General features: G+C 32.6%; 2 protein-coding genes across 3 annotated transcripts; both read right to left on the reverse strand.

Moving 5' to 3' along the window:
• Nucleotides 1-2,054: 2,054 nt before the first annotated feature.
• On the reverse strand, nucleotides 2,055-3,065 carry LOC123916790 (RING-H2 finger protein ATL63). Its single transcript, XM_045968332.1, has one exon. It carries the CDS (start codon nucleotides 2,989-2,991, stop codon nucleotides 2,224-2,226), a length of 768 nt encoding a protein of 255 aa, XP_045824288.1. The 5' UTR covers nucleotides 2,992-3,065; the 3' UTR covers nucleotides 2,055-2,223.
• A 3,143-nt stretch (nucleotides 3,066-6,208) lies between these two features.
• On the reverse strand, nucleotides 6,209-15,288 carry LOC123918698 (6-phosphofructo-2-kinase/fructose-2,6-bisphosphatase-like). Of its 2 annotated transcripts, none has more exons than XM_045970822.1 (23): nucleotides 14,886-15,288; nucleotides 14,733-14,796; nucleotides 13,650-13,945; nucleotides 13,402-13,554; nucleotides 12,934-13,143; nucleotides 12,718-12,813; nucleotides 12,318-12,416; nucleotides 12,175-12,204; nucleotides 11,229-11,282; nucleotides 10,659-10,712; nucleotides 10,504-10,581; nucleotides 10,323-10,414; nucleotides 10,188-10,245; nucleotides 10,031-10,105; nucleotides 9,171-9,218; nucleotides 8,779-8,876; nucleotides 8,424-8,499; nucleotides 7,970-8,032; nucleotides 7,748-7,839; nucleotides 7,528-7,596; nucleotides 7,381-7,444; nucleotides 7,217-7,282; nucleotides 6,209-6,489 (listed from the first exon to the last, which is right to left on the reverse strand). In XM_045970822.1, exons 1-23 carry the CDS (start codon nucleotides 15,078-15,080, stop codon nucleotides 6,412-6,414), a joined length of 2,208 nt encoding a protein of 735 aa, XP_045826778.1. In that variant the 5' UTR covers nucleotides 15,081-15,288; the 3' UTR covers nucleotides 6,209-6,411. The 2 variants fall into 2 exon arrangements, with proteins under 2 accessions (XP_045826778.1, XP_045826777.1); XM_045970821.1 differs by having other exon boundaries at nucleotides 7,733-7,839; nucleotides 14,886-15,262.
• Between the last annotated feature and the right edge of the window lie 1,667 nt (nucleotides 15,289-16,955).

Here is a 16,955-nt window from a genome sequence, read left to right on the forward strand (position 1 = left end):
GTATGCAAGGTTCTTGGTTCAAATCCCAACAATGTTACTTTTTGTATAATTTTAGCTAAATTAAATTAAAATTGTCCTTGATTAGGATACCTAACTCATACACAAGCACACTCTCTCACGCCCAACACTATTGGACTTAGTGCGTGGATATAAACAGTAGGTGACCCGATAGCGGAAACCTTATAAGACTGACCCAACAGATCGTGGAGAGACTCTCATACCATCTTAAAATTGAGTATTGGGCCTAACTCATTCTTACAAAACCGGTTTGTAATTATGTGAGGACTGCCTCTAATATATAAACACTTATTCATGTCATCTTGCAACCGATGTTAGACTTCTTTAAGTCTCTTTTTATGTTATTTACAATTATAATTATTTTGTGTCTAATGTTATTTATAATTGAAATTATTTATAATTGAAATAGAGCATGAGTTTTAATTTTGTGTCTAACATTTTTTTTTAATAATTAGTGTTTTGGAAGAGTCAGGATCCGTTGACACCAACTAGTTTGACACCAAATGTTACACCTCTCAATAACGTTTTAACCGATATAAATTTTATAAAATCCACCGTTGGATTGAAAGTTTACATCATATAGATCATTTGTGTAAAATTTCAAATAAATCCAAAATCATTTGATATGTTATTGAGATACATCAAAATTAACGGTTTTTGTATTTTTTTAAATGCCGTTAATCTTTATGTGTCACAATAGCATATCAAATGATTTTGGATTTGTCTGAAATTTTACACAAATGATCTATATGATGTAAACTTTCAATCCAACGGTGGATTTTATAAAATTTATATCGGTTAAAACGTTATTGAGAGGTGTAACATTTGGTGTCAAACTAGTTGGTGTCAACGGATCCTGACTCGTTTTGGAAACACTAATTTAGAAAATCAAACCAAATAATTTTTATATTAAAAACAAATGATATGTCACGTTCATTAAATGATGTGGCAACACATCATTAAATACATGTGTAAATAATCTTTACATGACGGTGCATAACAATTAAACTCTTTTTAATAATGTTTCACGAATAATCAGCAAGTAGTAATAAACTTTTGTTTGTGATGAATGACATGTCATCCCATAGATTTCTGGGAAGCCAGTGACAACACAAAGTTAATGGTGATATTAATGAATGATGACAGAAAACAACACAACTCTGGACTTGAGATCTCAGAAAACAATGAATTGCCGTTAAAAGCGTATCATGTCATTCCAGTGACCAATATACATCACTCCTAATTAAGTGCTTATAACATAATCCAAATAAAGTACAAATACTATCTCTTTTGTCTTTTCTTATAGACTCTACTTTCATACAATAATACCTACCTACTACACGATGAAGTAGAAACAGTTGCTAGCTCCATTGTTGTTTTGTTTGTTGTTGGTCTTAACATAAATAGTGCCAAAAATATTGCTCATAAATTTGTATTGTAGATTCTGTTTTATGCAAATAGATTTTCTCAACAGTTGAAAATCAGCTATAGTAGTGCATACTGCATATATCATGCGTGAGCAGGTACTACCACTCCACCCAATTCTTCAATCATCACCAACTTCTCTTTCTCCCAAATTAAATTAAAGATACAATTTACTAAGCCAATGCTCAAAATTAAGTACATAATTTTTTTAGAAAAATAAATTGTGACGGATCTCACACTGTCACCGATTGCACGCATTAGTGTAGTCAGCGGAACCGTGATCGGACGGTCTAAATCTTAAACTCATAATTATTTTTGGACCAATGGATCTGAATTAAACAGTCATAGATTTGTTGACTACAGATATGCGTGCAATCAATGACGGCAAAGAATCTGAGTTCATTTGTGAAGTGTTGTCATTATGATTACTGAATCTATCAAATTTACAAAAAATGTGGTTGAAAGGAACCATGATCGGACGGTCTAAAAAGTAAAAACATTCAAATACAAAAATACTACTTCTAATTCTTATTATAAGAAAAAAATTATTTTTTAACGAGATACATCAGACATTCTATGAAACTAAAAATTGAAAAAGGCAAATAAGAAAAAGAAGATGAAAGAAGAAAGAAATCAAAGAAGTAACTTGTAAATGTGTATACTTCATAGTTGAATTTAGACTTAGCAGAACAAATAACATTGCAACATTCCCAAGTAATATACACAAAATATAGATAATGACAAGATCATGATTCATGTATATGATGATATATATCAAGATTATGATTCATTAACATTGGAAGATGGAAAAACTTTGCTGAAAACTGTCTTCAAAGAACAACCAAACAAAGATGAAGTTTCTGAAACAGAATCACTCTGTACTCTACCATTATCATTTTCATTCCCTTGTTCTCCCTCTCTAATCTCAGAACTAGAACTTTCATCAATCACAATTTCAACAAAACTTGAAGAACCATCAACATTACTTGAAGAATCATTCTCAAAAATAACAATTGAAGCTCTACAAATAGGACAATTAGAATGTGAATTCAACCACATATCAATACATTCAACATGAAAACCATGTCCACATTTTGGTAAACATCTTCCCATTTCACCATTTTCAAAACCACTCAAACAAATAACACATTCAAGTTCTTGTTCAATTTCATTCTTTTGAATCTTTTCTGCATAAATAAACAAAGGAATTGAAGCAATGATAGAAGAATCAAGTCCTTTAGTGTTTGAGCTAGACATAGGTGAGTCTTCAATGTTGAAGCTATGGAAATGATGAAACCTTGCAGGACCAAGAACATCAGAGACAGTAACAGTTGTTCTTCGACGACGGCGTCTACGAGCTTGTGCTTGAGCATGTGCTTGTGACAAGAACCATTTAGCATAAAGATGAAGAAGAAGAACAAAGAGAATTACAAGTAATAAGGAAATGATAGCAGCAAGCATGATGTTACTGTTATCTGAGAAAATGTTTTGAAAAATTTGTTTGAGTGAGTTCATTGGTTTGATTTGTGAGTTAGATTGTGATTGCATTGTGAAAAATGGAGAAAAGGGTGTGAGATTTTTGAAGAAAGTTTTGGAGTTGTGATGAAGGGTTTTTGATAGGTGGTTTGTGTGGTTGTTATTTTTGTATTATGTGGAAGTGTTGACGTGAAAGTGAAGTTAATTTTGACGAAGGAATAAAATAAGAGACTTTAATTAATGACTTTGACACGACCATGTCGACCATTTTTGCACCAATTAATGTCACTTAGATTTAATGGTAAAATTCTACCAATGGTGTGTAAGGGAAATGGATTCCACACACTAGAAGTTACTGTTGCTACTATTCGATTAGAAACAAATGGCGGTGAATGTATCTATAAAATAAGTTAGCACTCTGACGCTCAAGTCATTATGAGATTAAGGTGGAGTGAATGTGAGAAGTAATTGAATCGTACATTGGCGCGAAAGTCGTTATGTTTATATAGAGGGAGCCTATTTTAATTGCTAGTGTGATAACTGATGTAGAATGCGAAGGACCGTTGAGGTTAATCTAACGGTCCAGAAAAGAAGGAGTGTAAGAATTCATTGTGGCAAGAACAGGAGACTTCTGGTGCACTGCAAAAATGATCATGGGCTTGAGCGACAAAGTGGCATGAAGTGGGACTGGACTTACAGTGATTGGGTAGGTCGCGTTGAGCCTTGGTCTAGTCCAAAACAAAAACCTAACATAAATGTTGGCTTAGAAGACGGGTTTTAGTTTCTAAAACTGATCACCCGACCCGATTACAGTACTAATACGCATTTGAGTTTATTGTTTGTTCTTTATTTTATTATTTTGATTTTGCTTGTAAAAAACTATAGTTGTTGCTTTGATTTTCTAACCATACTATTTGTTCTTTATTTTGTTGTTTTAATTCAATGTTGAAGTTATAAATATTTATTGTTCTATTTTGTTGTTCTAACCATATTATCTGATTTTACCAAACAGAAACTTGTAATGCTAAATATGTGACTCATTTAAAATTGTAATGCTAAATTTGAGTAGTTCAAAAAATATAGTAGTATAAAATAAAACAATTGAAGGGTATGTTGCCTCTTGCATACGATACATTTGCGTGTATGGTTAGCAATAAGTTTGTATTTTCTGATGCATTTGTAATAATTTAATACTAGTACAAAGAGTAGGGTTAAAGTCAATGGAAAACCCTGTGTCCAAGGAGGTAAATGGGGAAATATATGCATGGGAATTGGGAAGGTAAAGAGAAAAAGGAGCAGAAATAAAGGACTCGTGAAGGCAACGTACGGCAATAGAAGGAAGATGAGGAGGATACTTGAGTTTTCTTATTAGATTCATGTGGATTAGTGGGCCGTTTTATGTTTTATTTTTTTGTTTTCACAACCGATATCCAGTCCGTTATACTGTCTAATCTGATTCGGGGGTCAGTAAAATGGTTTCAACCTTCTCTGATTGAAATTGCGCAGAACCGAACCATGAACTTCCTTATCAAGTCGAGCATCAATCCCCTTTCATTTAAACATCATAGACAGAGGTAGTACTATTTAATTTCAAATATTCATCTCTTTACAATAAATAAATAAACTATAAGAAGAGCATTATTATCAACATAACGGTTAATTTAACTTGCTTATATTTTTGAGGAGGGGATCCCAAGGCATGGCCTATGATTCTGAGTCAAGATTTTTACAGAAAGTTTCACCAAAGCCAAGTAAATCGCGGAAAGGGAAACTTGCTGCTTCCCCATTTTCTGCCTTGTTCTTTTTTGTCTAAATATATTTTTATCTTTATAAAATACTCTCTCTATAAAACTTTTTTTTTTGTTTTTTACCAACAGTTTAATCTGGTTCGGGGTCAGTTCTGGCATCAAGTGGTTTCAGCCCCCTCCCGATCACAGTTGCGGGAAATCGAACCGTGGTCCTTCCTACCAAGTTCAACGTCAATCACCATTGAACCAACTAACGACCAGTCTCTCTCTATAAAACTTTATTTAATTACATATTTTTATAAAAACTAAAAATAAAATTTGACATATTTATGAAGACAAAAAACTTATTTAAGTTGAATTAATCCATATATCCTCAAACTTTGTCAATATTTTGTTTGGGGTAAATGAGGGTAGGGAACAGGGACCCCATCAACTGTTTTAAAATAGAATAGAGATATGAATGGAACCATACAAGATCAACTTTTTCCTTTTCTCTCTTATTTTTTGCTCTACCCCACTTAACATTGACTATCCTACACTATAACCATAGCTAAATGCCAATATCTAGCAATAGTATTAGTATAAATTAGCATAGATTCCACCATTTTTTGATGCATGCTTCCGGTGATGTGTTGTTCTCATTTTGGAGAGGACATAGCATGCATGTTGTATGGTATAGGCATTTTTTACTTTTTAGATTTATGGAATAATTGATGTATTTAGTTCATTTTTTAGACCAAATACATCAATCATTTCATGAATCTAGAAAGCAAAAGTTTTCTTATACAAGGGACCGGATGGAGTAATTGTTTAGTATGTACTCATCAATGTGGGACCTAATGCAAAAAGGTCTAAAACATTATTGCTCCTTGTCATAACTTAGATGGGTAATATTTATCGGTAATAGTGATTTCTTAACGTGTGTCTTTAAGATACTTTTCTGTATTTTCTTTGTTATATTAATCATCTAAACATTAAAGAGTCTTGCTAATAAGTGTCTATAAGCTATGAAGCACAGACACAGACACGGACACCGGACACGACACAGACACTGAAAAAACCACCAAACCAAACTTAAATGAAAATAAGAGTAGACTCGCTTTGTGTAACAATTTGAAGAGAAATACCAAAGGGAAGCAAGTTTGTCAATAAAAATAATTTCATTCTAATTCTACCACAATAGTTTCATTTGTACCCTTGATGGCCTTGGTCTTTAGCTTGTTATTGTTCTCGGTGTTTTCCTAACTCCCCAACAAATGATATTAGAATTCTCGCTATACTAGATGACGAACGAACATGAGTGAATCTATATAGTGACAACGTTACATATATACAGATAGTGATGCACGAGACTCACATCATATAAGATTGTTTAAATTCAAGTGCGAGTGATTATTGCGTAGTCTATAAACACAATATTTTTTGCTCATCTCAATAATGACAATTACCAAAAAAATCACATCACATTATGTATTCTCTTTTCAATTCCAATCAAGAGCTAGGTTATGATACATACTATAGAATATGTGCAATATGTAAGATTTTCTGTAAGAGATTTCATTTACATTTGAAATGAAATAACATTGTATTTGAAGAGCATGACTTCCCTTCACTATGGTAATTTTTTACAATGTAGTCCATTTATGGGAATATATTACATTTTGTTAATAAATTGAAATTGGAAGAATGGATAATTGGTTTATTAATCCACAATATTAGTAACATAAGTTTTCATCAATTAATTTCAGTCCATTAGTTTGTACCTTTTCTCTACAACACCTGTAACTCCCATTTGTATCTCTATTATGGTATGAAGAGGCATCTGGAAATGACAAATCTCATGTTAGATAACTTCATTCCACATTCATCATTCAAAAAATGTGATTCTCTCTAAAATGACATGATGAATCTCCATTACACTAATTTAACTAAAAAAATTCAACGTTTCAAAATTTAGAGTTTTATTGTCTTAAACCCTCTGATTCCTACGGGAAGTGCCCCTAGTAAAGTCTAGTCCATGATTGTTTCAGCCAGGGATTAAATCAGGTGCTCCTGATTGATTTGACTGTGACTGAAACTCATTAACCACTTGAGCCCAATCATTTGATTCTTTTAAAATTTAGAGTGAGTATTGAATTGATGAAGACATTATTAGTTCACATCTCAATCAACAAAGCTTCAATATGCATGAACCTGCTACCTCTGTCCCAAAACATAAGACTCACTTGAGATTTTTTCTTGTCCCTTTTAAAGGAGCACTTTCAAATTTTCTACTACATTGATTATTTCTTACTAAAATACCCCTAATTATGTTTTCTTTTTTTTTCCTGCAATCTGTAATTAATACTTGATGGCAACATAAACTAATTACTCTTATGGAGAGTAAACTAGTAAAACAATGTCAATTGTCAATAAATTTAATATTTATTACCAACTTTTTTAATTTATATGATTTAGTCAATGAGATCCTATATTTAGAGACAACGGTAGTAATCTAAATAGAACCATAAGGTGACAAAGCATAGGTAAAATATGAATCCACAAATTACCTCTATATGTGGAACTTCTTTCAAAGGCCTGTCAGCAAAATAAGCATATAATGCCCTCAAAACTGCCTGAAATGATAAAATTATGGAAGAATCTCAAGGATTAGAACCAGTCAACAATTGAGCCTTTTATAAGCATAGATTTAGTTTAATGTCTTGTGTACAACCTGGTGAGATATCACTACAACAGGAGCTCGTTGTCGCTCAAGCTCGATAATTACAGGCTCTAACCTGTTTTTTTAGCACAAAAAGTTAGTTATATTAAACAAGTTAAATTCGGGAGTTAAATAATGTTTAAAAGATAAAAGGTACACCTTTGAATAACATCCAAATATGACTCCCCGCGAGGATATCTATACCTAAGCTTGTCCTTCTTGCGGGATCTACAATGAGAGGGAAGAAAATTAACTATGGCATTTAAACAACATCCCTTTATGCCCCCAAAAAAGTTTCACACTATTTTGTCTGTTATCTGATATTTGAGTTACATTCAACATGCAAGTGAGAGAGAGAAAGTACGAGTTTGCGACATACTCATACTCCTCTGGCATGTTTTTCTTGATTTCTTCATATGTCATACCATCACAAACCCCGGCATTTATTTCATCAAGGGCACGCCATTGAATCTAACAAACATATAAAGATTGTAAGTGATGGACTTGGAACACACTACTGTTTAAATTTGACAACCAATTTTTCTTGACATGAATCGCATGACTGTATGCAATCAACCATTAGTTAAAGGATGACACTAACCTTCGGAAATCCAACAATTGGACTTGCAGTCAGAATGGTTCGCTGCAGTGTACTAGTCCATATCTATATCACAAGTTACAAATCTTACAATCACTCATCATTTCAGTATTAGTTAACATTTATAAGAGAATATTGTTATTGTGGAAGATATGAAAACTTCATGAAAACACTATAGAATGTTACTGTGAATATTTCATGAAACTTTAGCAGATAAAGGCTAAGCCACAAAAGCCTAGTAGATTAACGGTTTTCAAGCATCGGTTGCATACAAGCATTGAGTTCTCTTAGAATTTGGCATAGCCGTGATCTAACATGATCCAAAAGTTTTCTCAAGGGAAGAATTGTCGAGCATTATAAAAAACTATTTGGACCATATCTCTAATCGATGTGGGATCTCGACACCTCCTAAGGAAAAAGTCAACAGCTGAATCTATATACAATTTAAAAATCTTACAGAAGCAGCCCTTTCTGATTTGAGACGCTTTCCCACGAAGTTGGCAAGCTTCTTTGAATAAAGTTCTCCTTTCTCACTGTTATAACACGTTGCACAGTGTTATAGTTATATCTCACAATCAAAACGGAGAATAAAGAAACAAAAATTCAATGATAGAAGAGCTAGAACTATTTCACTAATTCACAAAATAACCCCATTTTCCAGAATAGTTAATTGATCAAAGTAGAAACCAGATTTTTCATTTACTTTCAACTCTCTTCTTTCTCTACATAATATACTCTCCAGTTTTTGAACATTATAGATTACACAGGATATAGTCATATAGCTACTGAATAGACAAATAATAAGAAAATACCTTATTGCAGTATCTCCTCCGATTCTTCCTCTCACATTATCCTGACTTTCTCCATGTCGAGTAAGTAATATTGGGCGAGGTGTAAGATGTGTATTTACCTGAAAACGTATTTACGTATAAATGCATGAACATGACATAGAAAAAAATACAATTATTTTATTGTTTTCAACGCTTCCTATACAAAAAAAAAAAAAAAAGAAACGAAATTGTATTTTTGTAAGTAAATGTAAAAGTAAGAAATGAAAAAAGAATACATTTTTCCAAACCAAAATGTCAATTCTTAATATTCAATATGTGAGTAAACAGTAAGGAACGTCGTATCTTCACAGGATAAAAGATAAAACTGAGACTCATTTCTAATAACTTAGTAATATTGGTTTAGAAAAGCTTACCAAGAAAAAGACGATTCGTCCAGGAAGATAGCCACTGATATTGTTCACCTAAACCACAGAAGTTGTGAATGATTAACAATTCAAAGTCACACATGAAACCAGTAAGGTAGAGCGCGGCGCACACACATACATTACTCTACATTCAATCTAAGCTAATGCTCACATAAAAATAAGAGTCAATGAATTTTAAGACAAGATTTTTTTTTTTTTAAAGTTGGTGCATAACAACCCTGTCAATTACAGTACATTTTCATTGATCAACATAATTTAGAACACTGACTAATGATCTTCCAACCTAGTCAGTCTTTTACTGTGCTAGTTCTGATACTGGTAACTGATCTGTTGTATACCTTAATACTTTCATATAACAGCAATAATACTTTCTAAGTCTTTACAGAACAGACATATCTTGAACTGTGTGCTTTCAGTCGAGTCAACCATAAAGATGTGTCGTTTTCCGACATGACACCAGCACACATGGTTCCAATTACTATTTTCTTAAATTATTATTGTGTCTGTGTGTCCGTGTCGAGTCTGGGTCTTTGTTAGTGCTTCATAGATACAGGGAAACCAAGGTACCAAAGATACTTAAGGTTAGATGCAAAACTAGTCCATTTCAAATTTAAGTTTCCAAGATACCAATATTAAGATCATGTTCAATACATTCAACTTCGAAGTTTTAGTGTTCCTATTACCACCAACAATAATCAACATATCTGATATGGTTATGTTAATCATATCAAGGATTTCTTGTTTGATATTATTTCATTCTATTCTTTCACTTTCAACTATCAAATTACATTACTACCACACAATGAGCTACATAAAGGGGTCATAATGTTGATTCAGGATGAACTTACTTGGATTTGTCCACCATGTCCGCTGACTTTATCAATCATTTTTATGTAAGATCCTTCTCCTACTGGTTCATAAACCTGGTAATGTGAAATCAACATTTATTAGAGGAAAAAACACATCTAACAATCATGAAATTGAAAAGTACACTGTAGAACTTGCCTTCTCATAATTGGCCAGACGATTTTTAAAGTCTTCCAATCCAGCTTCAAAATCTGGCCTGCAAATGGAAGTTAATTGCATATGTATCCACATAGCAATCAAGATAGATGTCACTGGTTTTAAATGAAACATTACTCTTCTGCATAGTCGGGACTTTGCTGAATTTTAAGACGAATATTCTTCTCAATTATGTTTTTATCGTTGCATATTGTTTCCAGGAAGATAATCTGCAACGAAAACAAGATGTATCTGATGAGTTCAAAGTTAAATATATCATTTTCATATCATACACTTAACCTTGCTAATCTGTGACTACCTTGCATTTTCCCTCAGCCAACTTCATCAGCATGTTTCTTCGTCTCCTATTACTGTTTGTGGCATCAAATATCCCAACCTAAACCGATATTAAACCTTATGCAAACACGAAAGAAGGCATAAACGTAACAAAACTGCTGACAAAATTGAACTTACCTGGCCACCTTCGTTCATCCAAGATAACATGTCTTCAAATGCCAGTGCTGCTACCTAGTGGCACGTGATATATTAAAACTATGTACACAGAGAAAGGTAAACACGGTGTCAACATTATAAGAAAAATCCATTATCAATCATATGTTAAAAACAGGATCATATCCTACTGAAGGTCAAAACCTCCTTAAAAGATTACGTCAGCCTATCTGACTTTTTTATTTCTTGCACTGTGTTGTACTTAGGAATCATTATGATGAACCTTCAAACTTAAATTATATTTATAATTTTATTCAAGAAATGATGTTGTGAATGATTTAGAACCAAAATATTTAGTAAGGTTTTCTTGAGAGACTGAGTGAAGAAAGAATTCTTGTTAATTGCACAAGTCTTAAGAATTAAGACAGTCCGTTTCATGAAATAAGATTCAACAAATTATACAAGCATCACTGATCACTATTCAGAATTCTAGGTATTGCCTAATATGCAAGCTCAAATATTTAGGGTCTCAAAGACTCAGTTAATCTAATCAAAATAATAAAATAACAACAAAAAAGATCTAAACTAAACTACCTCATTGCGTGCCTCCATGCCTTCTGGATTGTCAGCTCGAAAGAAATCAGCAGCCTGCAAAGAAGAATATGAAATGAATAAAGATTACCAAGCACACATGACAGGATAGTGAAATATCGTGATTTCAATCATACAAGTAACATTTCAGAACAGAATCAAGTTTCCACAGTTGCATTTCATTTCATCAACAAAAAAAGTTTCCACCGTCTCATTCTCATGCGCCAATATTGAAACTTTTATGACCCTCAAACTCCAAAGTACAAGACATCATATTAAATCATAATGGATGTCAGTTATAAAATATATTCTACCTAATACCATAGCTTCTTTAACTGTGTAGACTTGAATATTTCCCAGGTCTGATCTTACTTATAAATTTCAGTACGTAAATATTTTAAGTTTGGTACAAGGAAACTGTAGTACTGCACAAAATCTACATTAGCAGCCCAGTGTAATTTGAAAAGTGTGTTGAAGTTTTAATTCGAAAAAGCTTTGTATTGTCTCAGCATCTGATTCAAGTGACTCAATCACAGGTGATTCACCTTTTAGTTAGTCTAGATGAAGAATTTGAACTGCTTAGTTACTATTTCAAGCCAATGTGCATTTCTGCCATGGAAAGGTCAGACAGTTTAAAAAATTTACGGATTGCAAAAATTAGTTAACACCTTATAGCTGAACAGAATTGTAGCCTTCGACTTTGCCATAATGGTAATAACCTACGGCATAAAAGAGACACCCAGTATCCCATCATAAATTAACATAAAGTCCCCAAAGCATCGACAAATTGTTGGTCATCTCTTCCCTACAAATTTCCTAGCATCAAAGTTCAAATACTAACTTTGTCGAAAGAGTAATGATGCCTTAAGCAGTATATAATGCAGTCATGCAGATAACCATTAAATAAGAAGGTATAAACCATTTAACAGATTCATGTAATGAAGTTTACCTGATTAGCTCCATGCTTAAGGCGGCGATACTGCGACATCCAAAAGTAAGTGTGTTAATCTTCAAACTTGACATATTTCCAGATTTCCACTAGGTGCAAGCATTTCAATAATAAAGAAAAAAGATGTTAAGAATGCAAACAACCTTCCCAACATTGAAGTGTTTGGTCTCATGACCTAACCAACGAAGATATCTTGTAAGTTTAGCTGCAGTAAAAGTTTTACCTCGAGCTGGCAGACCCACCTACATAAAAGAAACTACTTAGAAGAAGTTACAATAATTTATTTCCATAAACTTAAACATACTAAATTAGTAAAACTATAGAGTTTTAAAATCTGGTCCATTAAGTTAATCTGATGTATGTTATTGATAGTTCTCATTTCTCACAATAACTATTAGTTCTCACTGGATACAATCCCTATATATAATTGCATTTCAAATCACATCTAATTTCAGCTAGAGTTCTAACTTGTAGAAAAATAAATTTAAGTGTTTCAAAACTACGAAAGTTATTCGGTAACTACTCATCATGCTAGAATAATACCAGGACAATCGCCAAATGTCTATCCTCTTTTAGACCCAACATCTGATCAGCAACAGCTGCAGCTGCAACAGCTCCGGCAGCAGCTGGCATTGAATTCTATCAATAAAAAATCAAGGAGACAAGCAATTATTTGTGAACAACCTCAGCTTAACATAATACAAGTTATTTTACATGAAACTAAATATTAAACAGGAAATGGAAATCGTTTGTACAAACCTTGGTACCGGTGCCCAAACTAAGATCACTGGAGAAAATATTTGAACTAGAAGATTTTACAAGTCTAGGAGATCCAACACCTCTATCAACAAAAATTCCCCTCTGACTATCTTGCTTCTGTAGTGGTGAAAATGTTCCCACTGACTTGGATTCAACCATTCCAGAACTTGGAAACACCTTAGAAGAATCCGGCACATTAACCTCCATCCCCTGGACGGAACATAAACATAACCTATTAGCAGTTAGCACACTTTATTATGTGTTTTCTGCTTAGCATCAAGAAGTTTCATTTTCAAGTTAAAAGATTATACAGACTACTCTTTATGAAGATTCCAAAATTAATGAGCGAAGAAAAAGCGGACACTCTTGAATCAATTATCCTCTAAGTTACTACAACAATCCGTAATGACTAATAGTCCATCTAGAAAGAATAATGTAGATCATAATTTTAAAATTTGAATGTTGAACCTTTGGCTTGGAGGAAAATGAACTTCCGCCAGACCCACTAATTAGTGACCGTGGATTCTCTGTCATGTTAGCTGCATATACATGGGCTGATGTTGAGGGAGCTGGGACAACATAATGCTCAAGATCAAGTTCCAAACCAGCAGAAGAACCATTCTAAACAAAAAATAAAGTAATCGTAAGTTTAAATATCATTCACGATATCTTCGACAGGCAAAAGAGCAGAAAGAAAACTGGCAGTTTGCCTTTACCTCGCCACCTGTCTGAGGTGCTGAGTTTATACTGACATCAGGAATCCAGCGTACAGACGAAGGACGGAAATTATCCTGATAAGCCCTCCAACTAGCCGCAAGGTCAAAGGGAGAAACCCTATCTGCTTTAACAAATACTTGATACTCAAGAACTTCATCATTATCAAGCTTAAACAATGCATGTCTAGCATCCTCCCCCAGCGCTCCTCCAATAAGTAGGCGGCTAGGACCCTCTTCAACAAAACAAGGTGCATCACTGTGCTTTGGCTTCAATAGGAATTTGAAATCCAAAGTTTCTGAATATCCCAAATCAATAAATCAATCAGCTTCAGAAACAAAACACCCTTCATTGATTACCACAATTTTTATATCCAAACTTCATTCATTTCACATAAAGGCCAAGTCAACCTAATAAATCAACAAAGCTATCACAACCCTTCCGCCCCTTCTAAACTCAGAAGCTGAAAACATTATCCACTATTTCATTGACTCATACTTTTGTGACGTCATTGGAAAAGGGAAAACATTGGAGGCTTAATGCAAGAAAACCCGTTTGAATTAACTTCTAACTTATGAGCAACTTCCAGCTTATAAGTGATTGTCATTGTCAATTAAGATATGACTATCCTACACTTAAAAACAATGAAAAGCTCTTAACAACTATGTTCTCAAACCCTAACTGAAACCATTTTTTGTCAGACTTTACTTATCTCACAGTTGAACTTCAGGTTAACAGTCCCCTTTCCCTAGAAACCGGAGGTTTAACACAAAAAAAAATAAATAAATAAACCTCTAGGTTCTCAATTAAGATAAGTTTATTACTCTTCATTCACTAAAAAACTGAACTGCATATGCTGATTCTATCTTATACTACAAGTTATTGTTTAAAAAACTTATTCTAAAAAAACAATTTTTTAATATTTATTTTTCACATTTGTTTATTGAGAAATTTATCAAACTTATTTTTTCTGACAGGAACTGACAAGATATTAAAAAGTAAACCTTTTGACTTCAAATAAAACTGATAAACACAGAAACAAACATAAAACATTGTAAAAGTGAAGAAAGCAAAGAAATCATTACCATGATTAGGTGGAACAACAAAGCTAATTTCCCACATTGAAACCGATTCACGTTCCATAGAAAGCTAAAAAAACAAAAAAAGAAAATTAGAAAATTAGAAAAAACAGAAGAAAACCCAAAAATGAAAAAATGGGGAGTAATGAAAAAAATTACAGCTTTGGAAGAATCCCAAGAACCAACAAGAGGAACAGAACCATAAACATGAGGAACAAGATGAGTAGTGAGTTTATGATTCTCCATCTTAAGAGAAACATAGAGTTGTCCACCTGCTTGATGATCATCGTCAAGTCTGTCTTTGGTTCCTTCTGAACCACCATCTGCTTCTTCCTTTGACACACCAGTTCCCATGTGTGTGGGCGCGTATATTTGTTTTGATGATTTCAGAATTGTGTTGTGTTGTGTTGTGTGTATGATGAAGAGTGAAGAAGATATATGGATGAGGGTGTTGTGTGGGACAGTAGGTGTTTTTCTGGTGAGAATATGTTTGGATTTATTGTCGATGGAAATTATGGCAAATCATGATGCTCATTTTGATCCACTCAACACCATGGTATATATACTTTGTCAAAATATTACATGTAATATAACCGAAAGATATTTGGCTCAAATGGTTAATGAATTCTCCTTAAAACGAATTATTTGAAAAAACTCTAGTTTGATTTTTTATGGAAATAATTATTGGTTAAGCTGGTTAATACCAAAAAAAATAATATTATGTGTAGTACAAGTAAATTAGATACGAGTTATAAATCGAACTTCTAATCGTATAATTAAGAGCAGATGATTCTTATCACAACCAATACATTAATCTTCTTTTATTCTTATCAAAAATTGAAAAAAAACACTGGTATATGAAATCGTTAATTATTTTTGTTGTTAACCCTCTTGTTAGTAATTTATCATAAAAATAAAAATAAAACTCTCTTGTTTGTAGGGAAATGAACCCCTAAACAATTTGTCCTTTAGTAGAGCTTATTAACCACTTGGTTCAAATTGTTAAGTGTTCTTCTTCCCCCAATTTTTCATAAATACTCCTTCGAATTCTAGGACTCAAAGCATGTTATTAGTTTTTCGAGTTCTTCAACCCGAACTGGGGGAATGACCAATAGTCATAATCTTGGCTTTTGGTTGATGACCTTTTCTTATTGGTATATGGAGAGGTATTGCCTCTTATCCAGCGAATCGTTTGTCTTGCTCTTAACTATAAATATTGGCATTCATTCTTTGCATCATTCACCTTCTCTCATTTCTTCTCTCAATTATTTTCTTGTCGATTATTTTGAAAAACCATTTGATTAATTTTACCAATAATTTTTTGTCTAATTTGATTAATTTTACCCCCAATGAGTCGTTACTATTTTATATAGAAAAAAATGGTTTAGATAAGTTGGATCAAAAAATGTTTAAATACTTAATAAATGATCGGTTACAAAAATACTACTCGTCCATAAAAAAAAAAATACTACAATTTTAAATAAGTGTCATAGGTACGCACATTATTCATCTAATCTACATTTTTATTAATTAATATATAAAAACAAATATAAGTATATAAGATATTCAATTTATCTCTGTGAATAATTTTAAAATATCAATTTTTTTATAACTTTTAATCATAGATAGATAACTTATTTCTTACCAAAAAAAAAATAACTCAGTTAATATTATTAATCAATTTGTAGGGTGGAAGTAGGCTTTTTTTTTTTTAAAAAAAAAAAAAAACTCTAGACTCAAGTGTGACAAGCTACATGTCAAAAAAATATTCATGCCTCATCAGACCTTTTAAAGAGTTTGAACACTGTTATCATTTAATAAAGGTCATTCATATGAGAATAATAGGTTAAAGAGGACAAATATACACATGACAAAGTAAGTTCATATGATATAAGTAAGTTAAAGGACTATAAAGAGGACAATTTTACGCATGATAAAGTCTTCAAAGTTTGTCACTACATAAATTTTAACTCAAATCTACTTTGTAGTTTATATGCTAAAATAGTTAGAGATTAGTTTATAATGTATAAATGAGATAATTCTTACATCGCGTACAAAGACATTTTTTTGATGTTTAGTGAAGTATGAGTCAAATGTTTACCAACTCATAAAACTTTCATTTGTATAGAATATAGATATAGATATCATACATTATATATTTATATAAAGAGCCAAATATTTTAAGATTGATAAAAGATAATCAAGAACAAGATGTCAAGATTATGAAGC

Source organism: Trifolium pratense, linkage group LG3, assembly GCF_020283565.1.
Source record: "Trifolium pratense cultivar HEN17-A07 linkage group LG3, ARS_RC_1.1, whole genome shotgun sequence".
NCBI lineage: Eukaryota > Viridiplantae > Streptophyta > Magnoliopsida > Fabales > Fabaceae > Trifolium > Trifolium pratense.

What these genes read in the sequence shown, in the direction of transcription:
- LOC123916790 (XM_045968332.1), bottom strand. Translation starts at nt 2,991, where the DNA reads ATGCAATCACAATCTAACTCACAAATCAAACCAATGAACTCACTCAAA.
- LOC123918698 (XM_045970821.1), bottom strand. Translation starts at nt 15,080, where the DNA reads ATGGGAACTGGTGTGTCAAAGGAAGAAGCAGATGGTGGTTCAGAAGGA. An exon ending in CTTGGGATTCTTCCAAAGCT is followed by an intron (nt 14,797 to 14,885) that starts GTAATTTTTTTC and finishes TTGTTTTTTTAG; the next exon opens with CTTTCTATGGAACGTGAATC. An exon ending in TATTTGGATGTTATTCAAAG is followed by an intron (nt 7,445 to 7,527) that starts GTGTACCTTTTA and finishes CTAAAAAAACAG; the next exon opens with GTTAGAGCCTGTAATTATCG.